Source organism: Mya arenaria, chromosome 8 (genome assembly GCF_026914265.1).
Source record: "Mya arenaria isolate MELC-2E11 chromosome 8, ASM2691426v1".
NCBI lineage: Eukaryota > Metazoa > Mollusca > Bivalvia > Myida > Myidae > Mya > Mya arenaria.
In genome coordinates, this window is record NC_069129.1 from 3,821,346 (window position 1) to 3,838,151 (window position 16,806).

The following is a 16,806-nucleotide window of genomic DNA, read 5'->3' on the forward strand; positions in this document are numbered from 1 at the left end:
TCCATTCCAATGTGCAATCAAGCTTTTGAATTGATTGTAGTTTGTTGTATTTCTAAAAGCTTCTGGGAGCGAGTTCCACAGGACCGGAGCAGCATACTTAAAACTATTTTTCCATACCTAGTTGTTGTTACTCTGGGAACTTCTAATAAGTTTGTATACCTAAAATTATAACCGGCATCATGCACTTTAATTAAATCATTTAGTACAGGTGGGGCAATATTATTCAAGATTTTAAAAGTTTCTATAGCCATTGCTCTAGTTCTTCTGATATACAAGCTAGGAAGTTTTGCTCTATTTAGAAGTTGTTCATATGTACTGGAGTAGTCGTCATAAACAAAACGAAGGGCTCTTTCTTGTATTTTTTCAATCTTGTTTGTGCTTTTATTTGAACAGAAGTGCCAAGTTAACGGACAGAAGTTGAAATTGGATAAGATAAAAGAGTGAAAAATGGTTAGGCGGCTTAATATACACAAATTTCTGCCTAATCTTTTCAATATATTAAGTTGTTGTGCAGCTTTACTACATATGATGCTAATATGGTTTTCAAAGGTAAGGGCAAAATCTAAGTTGACTCCAAGAAGTTTTACCACTTCATCACATTCAATATTAGCATTTTTAATATTAAGCTTGCTCTTTTAGAGTGCGTTTTAGTGCCTATGGCGACAGCCTGAAACTTATCAGGATTTGCCTGATTGCAATTAACAGAGAACCAGTTGATAAGGACATTACTTTCGTTTTGTAGGACTGATATCAGAGTATCGAAGTTTGAGAAATATGTTAAAGAGTAAAGGACCAAGGATCGAGCCCTGTGGCACACCTTTGGTTATCTCAGCCCAGCTACTTGTAATGTGACCTATTTTGATTTGCTGTTTTCTCTGAGTAAGATAGGATGTTAATAAGTTCAGTGAGCTGGCAGACAGTTTAAGTTTGCAAAGTAATATATCATGGGGCAGACAGTCAAAAGCCTTTGACAGGTCCATAAGGACAGCAGCAACATATTGTTTTGAGTCCTGAGCGGACTTCCAGTCTTCAACTAATTTTAAAAGGGTGGTCTGACAACCATGGCCTTTTCTAAATGCGCAAAGAAATTTATTAAAAATAGGTTCGAAATACTCAGATAGTTGCTCGGCTAAAACTTTTTCAAATATTTTTGAGGGTGCAGGCAAAATACTGACAGGCCTGTAATTAGACTTTTGTAGAGGATCATTTTTCTTGAAAATTGGAGTAACCTGAGCTTGCTTTAGGCGACCTGGGAAAATGCCATTGTCTTTAGAGCTATTTATAAAATCAGTATAAAATGGGGCTAACGACTGTGGTCCTAGCTGAAGTAGTTTAATTGATATTTTATCAACACCTGTAGCTTTTTTTACATTAAACTTTTGTATAATTTTTGAGACTGTTGATTGCCCTACATGAGTAAAATTGAAGGAGCTGGGTGTAATGTTTTGTTCTAAGATTTTACTAATGCTGGGGTGATTAGCCTCATTAAAAACAACATCTTTATCAATATAATTAGAATTGTCCACTGCATCTACATGAGCATGACACATCTTCATTTTCTACCAGAAATCTGCGTTAGAAAATAATATAGAATCCAAATGAGTACCGACTGAAGACAACTTTCTGCGTACGGCGTATTCCCTTGAGTCCCTAATTCTCCTATAAAGGGAGAGCCCAACCTGTGGAATCGTATCTCAAATAAGAGAGAGAGAGAGAGAGAGAGAGAGAGAGAGAGAGAGAGAGAGAGAGAGAGAGAGAGAGAGAGAGCGAGAGAGAGATCAAATGCAAAAATACCATTTTTTATAAAAAAAATCAAACACAAAATGTAAATTTTGATACTGAATATAAATGTTTAAGGGTTATCTAAAAATATTATGGGTTATTGGAAAATCGCAAGTTCAACGCACGTGTAATAATTATCAAGCGGGGATTTCTCCTCACTAGTACTTCCTGACCAATGCAATGACTGATCCCCGATCTGAATATTACCTGGGAAAAAGATAACAAACATTGAGCAACCTCCGTAACTCGTACACTTAGCTTTGTCGGTCGACTGAATAGCCGACATTTTATATATTTTTATTCTCCCAAAGGGGCAAGGAAGAGGATTATGTTGGTAAGTGCTTCCGAAAAATAGCGAACATGTTTTGCTCATTTATGTTTTCACCTGCATTCAAGGTAAGCTTATTAATGAGTTCGCCATACATATTGAATATATAATGATGGTCAAGGTTATTTATTATCCAAATTTCATAAAAATGGACAAGGAAATAAACATTCACCAAAGTCATAACCAAAACGCTTCATGAAGGTCTGTTTCCTGGCCGAGTTATGTACATGTGTATATACATGTACACACTTGAAATAGGAATAAAGTCTTAATCTAAGATTATCTTAACTGTTAATTTCCCATGAACCAATAATTGAGATACATAATCAGATTTGGTACTGGACTTTTACTGTGTTTCAACTCTAAATACCTGTACATGATCATTATAATTAACTCTGTGTCTCAGGTTTGTAAAGATGACTTACTCCCAGAAGCTCTACCATAGAGTCCGAGAGTACCTGATCACATCCACAGATGATCGTCTCCATGGCGACAACTCGTCCAGTGGGGCAGCCCCTACGTTCTGGATGTTCACGCTGCCCCAGGCTCCATCTAACAGCTATGATGAGGTTTATCCGGGTATATTCATGGGGGACATGTAAGTTTGAATTATAATCCTTGGCTGTGCCAGACAAAAAACACTACTATTCCATTGAATTTTATATTGGCATGATTGTGTATTATATAGAGGTCATTTCGGGCTGATAGTTGTAGTATGTGCGGTCAAGAACCAGCCACCCAGTAAGCTCAGTTGGTAAGAGCACTGTGCTAGTGTTCTGGCGGTCGTGGGTTCAAGCCCTGCACCGGGCGCACTTTTCGTCTCAGGTTTACTTTACAGTTTAGAATTATGTTAAAGATACTTTTTGGGAGTGAATTTTTATGATTTACTATAGTTTGAAAAAATATTTAAATAAGCACATGAACTTATGAAACATTAGTCTCTTTCTAGGAATCCTGAAGATCACAAATAAAATAAAGGGCAGTAAAGATTTGAAAATTAACAATTTTAAAAAAGTTCTGAACAATTGACCCATTGTCTGCTATAATAAAATTAAACATTCCTAAATAAATGCTTAATAGGATTTTTGTTATATTTGAATGATCAAATGCATGCGCTTGGCCATCAGTATATGCTTTTCAATTTCTTTTTCTAATTAAAGCAAAGTTAATATACTATAATTACCCTTTTATGCTTAGACTTTATTGTTTGCAGGCAATTAGTGCGTGACAAGGCCCACCTTAAAGAGCTGGGTATCACTCACATGGTCAACTGTTCACAGGGTAAAGGACCACGGGAGACGGACACAGATGCCCGCTTCTACCGTGATGCTGGCATCAAGTTTCACGGCATGAAGGCTGTTGACTCACCCACGTTCAACATGATGCCTTTCTTTAAAGCTGCTGTAGACTTCATTGACAAGGCCTTAAAGTCTGATGGTAAGTTTGTTTCATTTGTTTCTTGATAAGTCAAGAAGTTTCAACAAACATTCAGTTTGCATTTTTGGACAAAATGGATTAAGAATCTAGTAATCAAATACAGAAATTAAGTACTATATCATTATATTTTTAATAAAAATGCAGCATCTTGTTAATTGTTTGATATATTCAATGAAGAAATGTGGTGTGATGGTAAGAGGTTCAATTTGTAAAAATCATGATTAGAGTCATTCCTAATTATTTTAAAGAAATTTCTCATATATCATAGTATGTGACACATTATAAGATCAAGAATTGCAGTTATATTTTAAATGATTTTCACAATTTCAGTTAAAAGCATTACTTAGAAAATCAAATTAAGTTGGCCTTAACTGATTAATAGGGCCCTTAGTTTTAAATAGATATTGTAACTACTCAGAAATATGAATTTGAAAGAAATCGTTGATATCTATGGTGATATTATTACGGTGGTGAGGTTAGTTTGTTGACCTGTTTTAATTGTCTTTGTTTCAGGCAAAGTGTTTGTTCACTGTTTCAAAGGGGTAAGTAGATCGGCGACCATTGTTATTGCATATTTGATGCTGAAATGTAACATGAATATCCTGGAAGCTGTGCGCGCTGTACGGCCAAAACGGAAAATACACCCCAACGACGGCTTCATTCGTCAGCTGTGCTTTCTGAACAGAGATTTGTATGGCGGGGACGATTGAACAGTTGTGGCCACTATACAAACTATTGTCAAATGCTTGGAACAGATTGTTTTACTTGTGCAATGACCAAATTAATTTAATAACTTAGCATTTATCTCAGGTTTATGACTTGGCGTCCATGACATTATGTAATTCAGAGTTATTTTATATATATATTGATCTCTGCTCTTAATTTACTAGTCCAAGAGTAGATATGAGTACAGTTGAAAATGTCCCTATATTTTGTGATGATGTATTGTTGAAAGCAGACAGGGGGCTGCTTTATTAAGTATTGTAATGCGATTTCTTTAGGACAAATTTTCAACAGTGCAAGCTTAGAAACATTTATTATTGAAAATCTCTCCAAGTAAGGAAATCCCTCCTAAGATTGTAAGATTCTTAATAAAATTGTCCCCAGGCCAGTATTCATAAAATGTTACGTGTCTTTTCCTAACAAGTCAATTTTTATTTTTTATTTTATTGTCAAATAAAAGGTGTTTAAATTTTTTAACACAAGAGTGTACATTAGTAACTGAATTTAAAATATTTCAAACCCTATGAACTAATCATATCAAATGACCAGTGAGTTACAGACATTGGAAACATGACTGGAGTTAGGAAATGACTTAAAGTATTATTATGAATACCAGAGTCAAAAACTTATATTAAGTTTGGTCTTGTTAAGCACTCGTTAAGGCAATAATGAATGATCTAATTGGTTGTTTAATGATGGAATATTGAAATTCAAATATGATGGTTTACGTGTAAGCATAAGAATAATACTACATTGTGTAAATTAAGGATTAGGAAATTCATGAATTAAGTTTTTTTGTTTACATGCAAATGTGAAATGTAAAGAATGATTTATAACTTGATAAGTTTTATATTGATTGTGGATATTTTATTAAGACCAGTGAGAAAACATTCCAAGACCCGAGTGTTTGTGGCTTCAAATATGGGTTTTTGTGTTAGCTAATTCAAACTAGGTATTAGATTTGTATAGAAGTTAGTGTGATTTTGTCAATATTGATATTTTGTGCTTGATCTGCATCAAAGTGAATCTAAAATTTATGATTATATTGTCCTACATGTCTGAGATTCTTTGGTAAACAGATGTTTTATTGATATGTTAATGTTTTGTCAACATCATGAAAACATTCACTTAAATGTATTTTTCTGCTCATTTGTTAGAAATGCACCATATGTTCCAGAAGAAGCTATTTTGATATGAAGTTTAAAAATAAACATCTTTGTTATCTACGTAATTGTGTATTATCGATACTGGTACATTGTTTTAGCCTGTAAACCATACACAAGGTTTGGTTGAAAAAACTGATACCTCAGGCATAACAGAGTAATAACCACATATTTTACATGTACATCAGTTTTTCTTACATATTTATTTATATATACATACGCAATTATAATTGCACAATACTGTGAACTTGTATATATGTTTCCTAACTTACAAGTTTTATTTTACCATGCTTTGTTTCAGGGGAACTTAAATAGTTTTAAACTTTGTTTAACAAGCTCAAACAAACATACTTGAATATATACCACCATATACCAGCATACGGTATACAAACATATATCAACATATTCCAACTTACACCAACATGTACCAACCTATTTCAACTTATACCAAACATGTACCAACCTATTTCACTTATACCAAACATGTACCAACCTATTTCAACTTCTACCAAACATGTACCAACCTATTTCAACTTATACCAAACATGTACCAACCTATTTCAACTTATACCAAACATGTACCAACCTATTTCAACTTATACCAAACATGTACCAACCTATTTCACTTATACCAAACATGTACCAACCTATTTCAACTTATACCAAACATGTACCAACCTATTTCACTTATACCAAACATGTACCAACCTATTTCAACTTATACCAAACATGTACCAACCTATTTCAACTTATACCAAACATGTACCAACCTATTTCAACTTATACCAAACATGTTCCAACCTATTTCACTTACACCAAACATGTACCAACCTATTTCAACTTATACCAAACATGTACCAACCTATTTCAACTTATACCAAACATGTACCAACCTATTTCAACTTATACCAAACATGTACCAACCTATTTCAACTTATACCAAACATGTACCAACCTATTTCAATATATACCAAACATGTACAAACCTATTTCAATATATACCAAACATGTACCAACCTATTTCAATATATACCAAACATGTACCAACCTATTTCAATATATACCAAACATGTACAAACCTATTTCAATATATACCAAACATGTACAAACCTATTTCAATATATACCAAACATGTACAAACCTATTTCAATATATACCAAACATGTACAAACCTATTTCAATATATACCAAACATGTACAAACCTATTTCAATATATACCAAACATGTACAAACCTATTTCAATATATACCAAACATGTACAAACCTATTTCAGTATATACCAAACATGTACAAACCTATTTCAGTATATACCAAACATGTACAAACCTATTTCAATATATACCAAACATGTACAAACCTATTTCAACTTATACCAAACATGTACCAACCTATTTCAACTTATACCAAACATGTACAAACCTATTTCAACTTATACCAAACATGTACCAACCTATTTCAATATATACCAACATATCACTATTTCCTTTTGCTCAGGATTGTTTCTCTCAGACAAAATGTGCCTTTACAGTTCTTTAAACAAGAATATTGTTTTATTTTATTGCTCATATTATCATACTTATAATAATTATAATACTCATACTCTCATGCTAGTATATCAAGGTTCTACTTAAATGTAATGAAATTGGGTATCAGACTGGTTTAAAGCCTGCTGTAATCTAATCAACTATTACTAGTAATCGCCTTATGGTCTGGTAAATAAAACTGATCTCTTTAAAATTGCTAGAATGCCATATTGATTGTTATGAAAGCCTGTCATAAAGATTGACACAAATAACTGTAACTGATGTTTGGTTGTAAAAGTAATCATTCATGGTCTGCCCCATCTAAAAGGCCTCATAAAGATTGATACAAATAACTGTAACTGATGTTTGGTTGTAAAAGTAATCATTCATGGTCTGCCCCATCTAAAAGGCCTCAGAGAGGTTATTGTATGGGAGATATAAATTTTCAAGATAATTTTTATGTTTGATTTATATTGATTGACCATTATATGTTAAGATAGCATTTTTGGCGTAATGACTCTCCTGTATTAAATGATGTATAAAATGAAGGTGAGAACAAACAATAACCTCACTATGAGTATATAACAATTTGGTTCATTTGTTTCTTAAATAACATTATGCCTATATCATAAAAAGACTCTCGGTGAAAGCTTTAAAAATATTTCAAACTTAAAATTCTATAGCTATAAAATGATACTTGACTGGTTGCAAATTTGTGTTTTGTTCTTAACAATAATACAATGATAGTGCTCCATGAATCAGCAGATTAAAAATGCATGTACATATTTATTGGTTAATTGGACCATGTACTTTTCCCCTGACTAAGTGTCATCATTGTTAGGGTTATATTTTTCTAAAAACCTTATATCTCTTCTGTGATAATTGATTGACAACCACCACATTTTGGCCAAACATAGGCTTGTATAAATATACCATGATCATGATTCATGTGTTTGTACTTAGTTTTCAATGACTGTGTGGTTACCTCAACATGACCAATGACCATATGTTGATGTTTGCCTAACGTATGTTGTTTTGTGGCATTGTGTGTGGCTTTATTCAGTGTTTGTTGGTGTTTCATCCTTGTGGCTTTAAAAAAAAATGTTGGTAAAATGTTAGGCTGGTGGGTTTGTTCCAGATAGTTTCAATATGAAGCCAAAATGTCAACCTTAAAGTGTTTTGATTGTTTCATCTAGGAAAGTTTTACATCATGATCAAGGTATTTGTATTCAATGTTGTGAACATAGTACCTAATAATACATGTATGTTGTCAGAAATAGTGAAACAAATATGTATACGAAATCATGTGTAGATAACACAGAAGAATGTAATGCCCCCTAGTGATTTTCTGTTTATTTTACCTTCATGTAGGGCCTAATAATGGTGATTTATCAACCCAAGTATTTGCCAGGTACCTATATACAAGGAGAGAGCTTCTATGTACATAAAACCAAAAAAAAAAATGAATTCAGTTGCTGTTAAATGGCTGTATTATGCAGTTTCTTTTTGATTGAGAAAACGTAAAAGGTTTTATAAGTATGCATGAATGCTATATTTTTTCCAATGAAATTATGCTAGATCTGTGTGTTTTAAGTATTTCCACCTCATATTTACTAAACAGTAATTGTGCAATACACTGCTGATGGGGTCTGTAATTGTTTACATTTGTGCCAAAGCAAAGTGAAGGATATTCGAATCTGTCATGTCAGCGGTAATTATCATAATTGTTATTCTGAAATTTACAGCTACTGTATCAGTATGCTTATGATTTATGTTTATATTTGTTACTCATTTATTTTGTTGATACTACATTGTAGTAGTTATTCTAGTTATTTTATTCAATTTGCTCAACTTGTAAGGTGTAAAAAAATGTTTTTGTTTTCCCAACTTCTATATTTTTTTGCCCCAACCCTAAACCTTTCTATTGCCTTGACAAATATCTTTTATTGATTTTTTTGCTATTCAAAGATAAAAATGAAATGTTTTTGGCTTTAACCAATACATGTGATACTAATACTGATGGAAAAGATGTTCTTCTTATATCATTGTCAGTGTTCGGTAACTACAAATGTTTGCCTTATAAAAGAAAATAGAAAAATACCTTTTGGGGCATGAAACTGCAAACACACATAATATGTTTTATGCCTAAGTATAGGGATTGAGCAAGTTATCATGTTGCTTATTTTGTTCTGTAATGTCAATAATGTGCTTATTCAACATTAATAATTCAGACATATAGACCATATGATGAAACAAAGTTGTCCCCCACTATACATGGATGGATAATTAATGCTCTGTTCCACAGGACTAAAGACCTGAGGTTCACTATGATAATACCTTAATAGTTGCATAACTTTCAAAAATTGTTTTGCCAATGAACTGAATTAAATGTAAAGAAAATTGATGATGTATTACACAAATTTGCAACTGCCTTGTGTTTTTTTTAACTCACTTGTTGTTTAGTTTATGTTGCTGATATAGTTTACAATTGTCAATAAGAACAGAATGGCCTTATAAAATAGCAATCAACTTTGGCAATGCATATATTTATGATTAATTTATGATGTCAAATAAAAATATCCATGTGAAGCAATCCTAGACTCATTTAGATTTATCTTCTCTTGGAATATAAACTAGATATTGTATACAGAAATATTTTTTATTGATTCGTTGACTAATGTTCACTAATTTGTGACAAGACTGTTACTTTGAGGGTATATATTGTCTATGTCCTAATATGACAAGACTGTTACTTTGAGGGTATATATTGTCTATGTCGTAATATGGCAAGACTGTTACTTTGAGGGTATATATTGTCTATGTCGTAATATGACAAGACTGTTACTTTGAGGGTATATATTGTCTATGTCGTAATATGGCACAGATCATTAGATACTATCTCCCACTTAAAATGTTCAAGGTTTGAGACCAACCAAGGGTACTTTTAAGCTCATCTGTTTTCATAGAAAGAGTTGAGGTATTATCACAGCCTTGGTGTTGAAAACAATTGTCAAGTAATACCTCTTGTGCCACTAAAAACCAGGCACGCTTTGGCTCTCACTCCTAGCTAGGTGCTGTTGTTGTGGCGCTTGACATCAGTAATAGTTTTATCCCATGAATTAGAACCGATCTTCATTCATACAACTGAAAAATAAATTGTTCCTTAATTAATTAGATATAAAGTCTTTTACTTGGTCAACATTCAGTCTACTTGGCTTGTCCCTCTAGACTCCAGGCCCTAATTTCTCGAAACTTCTTAAGCTTAACAGGCTTAAGTCGCTTATTTCAATTAGCCAAAATACATACTGAAAATGGATTTTGGTAAATGAAAAATGGTTTATTCTGATAATCATACAGATTATTCCTACATAATTTCTAAAAATTCTTGAAGAAGTAAATATAACACATTTTATAGAACAACAAAAATAGTGAGATTAGCTTAATCTTGTTATAAAGGACTTAAGAAGTTTCGAGAAATTAGGGCCAGTGTATTGTCAAAATATAATGTCAAGAACTTTGTCAGATTTGGATTTTGCTGTTGTTATTAATTGTGTTATGTCTCAAAGAATCGTACTCAAGTATAGATTAGATATCAAGTATAGATTCGTACTCAAGTATAGATTAGATATCAAGTATAGATTAGATATCAAGTATAGATTAGATATCAAGTATAGATTAGATATTATATTATTATCTGTGATAATTAAGAAGTCACATTCTGTTATATTTGTAGACTGATTAATGTTTGTAAAATTTACTGCCTATTGTGTGAGCTTTTGTAGTTTTATAGAACTTTATATGTCGTGAATATTTTTGCTTCAATATTGCATTTATTTTGACCTGATTTTACAGGTGTACCAAGTCAATCATCATGTTGATGCAACAGACTTACACTGCATTATCATATACAGATGAAATTAGTTGATATTTTGTTTGCATTTACATGATCTTGTAGGGCTTTATTGATGCTTGTCAAGTATGCAAACTACATGTAGTAATAGATGCTTATTGTGATGTATGTTGATATTGTAAATTAAAGTTGTAAAGTTCTACAAATGTCCTTGTTCACTGAATGAAAAATAATACAACACATTTCCTTGTACATTGAAGGATAAATAGTACATTTCCGTATGCATTGAACGATGAATATTACACAAATTTCCTTGTACATTGAACGATGAATATTACACACTTTTCCTTGTACCTAGAATGATGAATACTACACACTATTCCTTGTACCCTGAACGATGAATACTACACACTATTCCTTGTACCCTGAACGATGAATATTACACACTGTTCCTTGTACCCTGAACAATGAATACTACACACTATTCCTTGTAACCTGAACAATGAATACTTCATACATTTCCTTGTACATTGACCGATGAATACTACACAAATTTCCTTGTACCTTGAACGATGAATACTACACGCATTTCCTTATATATTGAACGATTAAAACTACACACATTTCCTTGTATGTTGAACGATGAATACTACACATATTTCCTTGTACATTGAACGATGAATACTACACACATTTCCTTGTACATTGAACGATGAATACTACACACATTTCCTTGTATGTTGAACGATGAATACTACACATATTTCCTTGTACATTGAACGATGAATACTACACATATTTCCTTGTACATTGAACGATGAATACTACACACATTTCCTTGTACATTGAACGATGAATACTACACACATTTCCTTGTACATTGAACGATGAATACTACACATATTTCCTTGTACATTGAACGATGAATACTACACATATTTCCTTGTACATTGAACGATGAATACTACACACATTTCCTTGTACATTGAACGATGAATACTACACACATTTCCTTGTACATTGAACGATGAATACTACACATATGTCCGTGTACATTGAACGATGAATAGTGAATACTACACACATTTCCTTGTTTATTGAACGATGAATACTACACATATTTCCGTGTACATTGAATGGTTAGTACTGCACATATTTCCTTGTACAGTGAATGGTTAATACTAAACACATATCCTTGTACAATGAATGGTAAATAATACACACATTTTCATAATATAAACATGTTCTTTTTCCTTCAATATTGGTACAATGGGGTCACTAGATCAAATATTAGGAAACATTGGGAACATACTAGAAGCAACATCATTTTATGTAGTCCATTTATGAAACATTATAGAAGAATTTTGATTAAATCATTAACTTGTTCGAAACGTGGTCTCATGAGGTCAAAAATTCGCTTTGCACAAAGCGACTTCGGTAAAAGTTCATGAAACCGCCGCATTCACTCTGTAAACATTGTCATCCTCCCCAAACTTTCAGAACGAAACAAACTCGTTTATCTGAAAAACGTTATGAATATGTTCAAAATTCGATAATATCATGTACGCCCATACAACATCTAAAAAAATGGTGGGTGAGTGGGAAAAACTAACAGTTTTATCTCTTGTCTACTGCCCGGTATAACCTCGAATGACGAATGCGTTGTTGTTGTTGTTGTTGTTGAGTTTATATAGGTCTGCCCGCGCCCTATAATGGCTGCATTATGGCTTGACCCCGTCACATCCCCAAGTGTGACTTAAACAGAATTTTGAAGCCAAAAGGGGAGTTTTATCCCCATCGGTTGATGGGATATTCGTCAAAGGAGTAATTTTTTACCCAAAATGCCGCGAAACCTGCGATGAATGACATCTAGGGAGGTCCCACAGCTCTGAATATTGGATATGGTTTCATTTCTCCAGTCTTGTATCTTAAAAAACATTTACGTGTAAGAATGGTATTTATTTGAAGGATGGGCAAGACTCACGGTCAGTTCATTGACAAGAAAGTGTTGTGAGAACAGGACTTTTTGCCCACTATATGTATTAATATTTCTAATATATATATGAACTGACCACTTTGTTGTCGATGCCCGACTATTGCCTCACTATTTACTTATTGGAAATTCTTCAAGACCAGAGAGTGCGTTGACATTACTTTGCCTACATGTTTTTTTAAATGTACATGTACATATATAGAGAGGGTTATTATGGTTGTTTTAAAAATAATAATGATTAATAATATAGGTTTTTTTTGTCTTGTTTTTTTTTGGTTTTTTTTTTTAAATGCCTGCGGCCGATTTTTTCCATTTTAATATGTATGTGCGGGATAAAAAAAATACATAGTATACTTTCTATACACAGGTATGTAGCCCCTGGTCCAGTGCCTTCTCTTTTTTATCAATAGGTCGTAACCATGTATATTTTCAAAATTTCAATATCTTTAAGTGAATGAATGAATTAGGGCTAGGATCAAAAACTGTTTTTCCTAACAATAAACCTGGACCAGAAGCGTTATATTACAACACCATCACCATAGCATGTAAAATCATCATGGACTTCTAATAGCACTATGGATGTAACGGTTTAAATCGGTAGAATTGTTAACTCAAAATGTCTCTATACAGTTTATACCGATATTGGTTTTCTTTCTTGACAACTTCGCCCGAAAAATAATTTGGTTTCGTTTAAGGTTATGGTGACTTGCATTTAATAATTTATGGTTAAATCGATGTATATCATCATACTCCTTAATATCCATCCTTTCATGTGAACACGAAAGAAGAAAAGAAAAGAAATGTTTTGTCACCATAATGTAGATTGAAAATCAGTAATTTATAGCTACTAAAAGTAGTAGAGATCCAATTTATACGCGTTCATCTCATAACTCCATGGATGAAATGTTTGTTTACCGGGCTTGATAATAATGGATAGTCGATTTGGTATTCATCGTTCCAAATAACCTGCTTAAATCCATGAATTCCATTCGTATGTTTCGGTAATTCCAAAAGGTAAAATATGTAAAACAATAAATATTCTATATACATTTGGCTGTTAGCTTAGTATTTCGTTCATCGTGTGAATCGCTATCGTGTGTGTCGCTTAAGGTGCCGGTTATCGTTTCGTTCCCTCTATGCTCATTCTTGTTCAATATAATATAATGTGGTTGTAGTTGTCAGGTAAACCTGCCATATTTGTTGTTTGTAATGAACGTATCTCTAAGCAAGGCGCCGGAGGGGATCGTGATGCCCCTCACTAAGATAAAGTTTTACTTATAGGGAATTATTTTCTAAGCTTCATTAGGATGTTTGAGCAGTCATTGTATTACCACCCTTTTGAAAAGGGCCCCAACAACAGGTACACGGCGTATACAATGAACGTGCTTTTTATTTTATTTTGTTTTATTTCTCAAGTTATTATTAATGTATGTTTTTTGCTTCCTTGGGATGTTAAAGCAGTCATTGTATTACCACCCTTTTGAAAAGGGCCCCAACAACAGGTACACGGCGTATACAATGAACGTGCTTTTTTATTTTTTGAAGATTATTATTTATGCTTTGTGCTTATTATTGATGTTAAAACAGTCATTGTATTACCACCCTTTTCAAAAAGGGTCCCAACAACAGGTACACGGCGTATACAATGAACATGTTTTGCATATGTTGTTTAATAAGTGCTGTGCTATTTAGACCCTATTTCTTATAGAACCTTTTGTTTTGTGTGGTATTAAATTTTGTTTAGGTAGTTTATTCCCGACAGGTATGCAAACACTGATTCCCTTACCTTCTCTGTTATATCAGGTTCGGGAAACAGCAGATGATACCTGTCGATGACCGACATATTTAGTTTCAGAAGTTCTATTTTCAGGCTTTCTCGTTGTTCCATATAAGTTGGGCATTTAAAGAAAATGTGATGGAATGTTTCTTTGTCTCCGCATTGGATACAGCAGTCAGTATTTGTATAATTCTCAGCAGCTAGCATACTGGTTCCTAAACGAAGTCGTGTGTATACTTTATCTTTTAGTGTATTAGTACTATATGTTTTGATTGTAGTGTTAATTTCCCCATACTCAAAATTGTGCTCAAGTTTATATACTTCAAAGTCTCTTACAAAATTGTTTTTTTATTAGTTTCTTTATCCAGCTGTATGCTTCAGGGACGCTTACTTTGATGTTTGTTCGTGAACCTTGCCTTGATGCTTGTTTTGCAATTTTATCAGCCATTTCATTTCCTAAGATGCCTATGTGACTAGGAATCCAGACAAATGTTATTGACACTCCTAGATCATGAAGCAGTGTAGTATTATTAAGTATTTGCTGTAAAATTTCTGGTCGTGACCTAGAAAAGCTTGTTTTCATTGACATGAGTGCACTTAAAGAGTCTGATAGTATTGTTACTTTGTTGTGTATATTGTTTGCTTCTGCTTGCTGGAGCAGCATTTGTAGTGCAAGGTCAATTGCCGCCAGTTCACAAGAATAAATAGAAAGCCTGAAGTCAAATTTTAACCCACATTCAAAAAGGGGTGTCATATTTTGAGATAAGCCTACTATCCCGGCCCAAGCCAAATGGAGGTGCGGGTCTTTGCTTCCATCCGTGAAGACCTGCCATGAGTTGTAATATTTGCTATTGATGTGTTCATTTACTATTTGGCGGTTAATGTTAGGGTCCTTTTTCTTGTCTATAACTTTTGTTAAGCATAAGTCTATATTGAGTTCTTGTTTATTGATTAGGTTTAAGAAATGGGGTTGTGCTATTTTATTTATGACGAATGCGTGGATGGGGTTAGTAGTTTATACTCCGGGTCCCGGCGTGAGCACATTGAAGGGTCCCAGAGTGACAGTTAACCACCATTCGGAACTCCTCGGCCATTTTATCGAAAACAACCTCGGATGTATATGGATGGTTTACACACTCAAAAAGTGGTACGTTTAAGTCCGCTGCAAGTAGATCGCGTAGTAATTTTATTTAGCAGTTAAACTTTGTGACTTAACTCTTGGGATTCTTCATTATGTTTGCTATAATACAATTCAATGACAATAAATTTAAACTTAGATCAATAAATACAACTCTAAAACACTACATTTAACTAATGATATAATTCAAAATTTTACGAACTACTTCAACAGATGTACCGGCATACATCCGAGGTTGTTTTCGATAAAATGGCCGAGGAGCTCCGAATGAGTTAACCACCTCACACCTATCCTGTGCGGTTAACCAGTACTAGGTGCCTTCACTTCTGCAAGGAACTGACAACTTCTGTAGATGCCAGTGGTACAGTGCGAATGGTCGTAGAAAGGATTTCATAACCAATCACAACAGAAGTGACCTGGTCCGCCCGGGAATCGAACCCGGTTGTCCGATTCACAGTCCAACGCTCTACCGACTGAGCTAACCGGGCGGACATGACGAATGTATGTGTATAAACGGCTTTTATACTAGCCGTTTACCTATGTTAGTTCACAGACCATTGCCATATATGGCAATAGTCGGAACGACCATGACCATGACCACCATATATGGTAATAATCGTAAATACGTTTAATTTCAAACCAAAATAAATATATTTATGAGACGATGTACAGAGCGCATTTTTAAAGCTTGGTTTAAGCTCAATGTCATACATAAAGATAAAAGGTTATGTGCTTTAATATGACTCGTGTCCGCTCTTTATGTCTTAAAGGTCATATGAATTAGGATTTTGAAATTACTCGCCACAAATGTTCACCATATTGAGACGATAAGCAGGGCGCATGTTACAGCCAGCGCTGTTCAAGGTCAATGTCAAACATAGAGTTCAAAGTTCATATGACTACAATTCGTGTCCGTTCCATATCTCATCAACCCATCGAAGGAGTTTCTAATGACTCGCCACAGATGATTACCACATTGAGTCGATGTGCAGAGCATATGTTACAACCAGCTCAGTTCTAGGTCAAGGTCAAACTGTGATGTCAAAGGTCATATGATTATCATGTGACCATTTTTCGTGTCCACTCTATAT

At 33.7% G+C, this 16,806-nt stretch overlaps 1 protein-coding gene across 1 annotated transcript; it reads left to right on the forward strand.

Annotated features, from left to right (window-relative positions):
• The first annotated feature begins 1,978 nt into the window (after positions 1-1,978).
• On the forward strand, positions 1,979-11,013 carry LOC128243438 (dual specificity protein phosphatase 3-like). Its single transcript, XM_052961225.1, has 4 exons — positions 1,979-2,116; positions 2,517-2,708; positions 3,324-3,547; positions 4,061-11,013. Exons 2-4 carry the CDS (start codon positions 2,527-2,529, stop codon positions 4,255-4,257), a joined length of 603 nt encoding a protein of 200 aa, XP_052817185.1. The 5' UTR covers positions 1,979-2,116; positions 2,517-2,526; the 3' UTR covers positions 4,258-11,013.
• Positions 11,014-16,806: the final 5,793 nt, after the last annotated feature.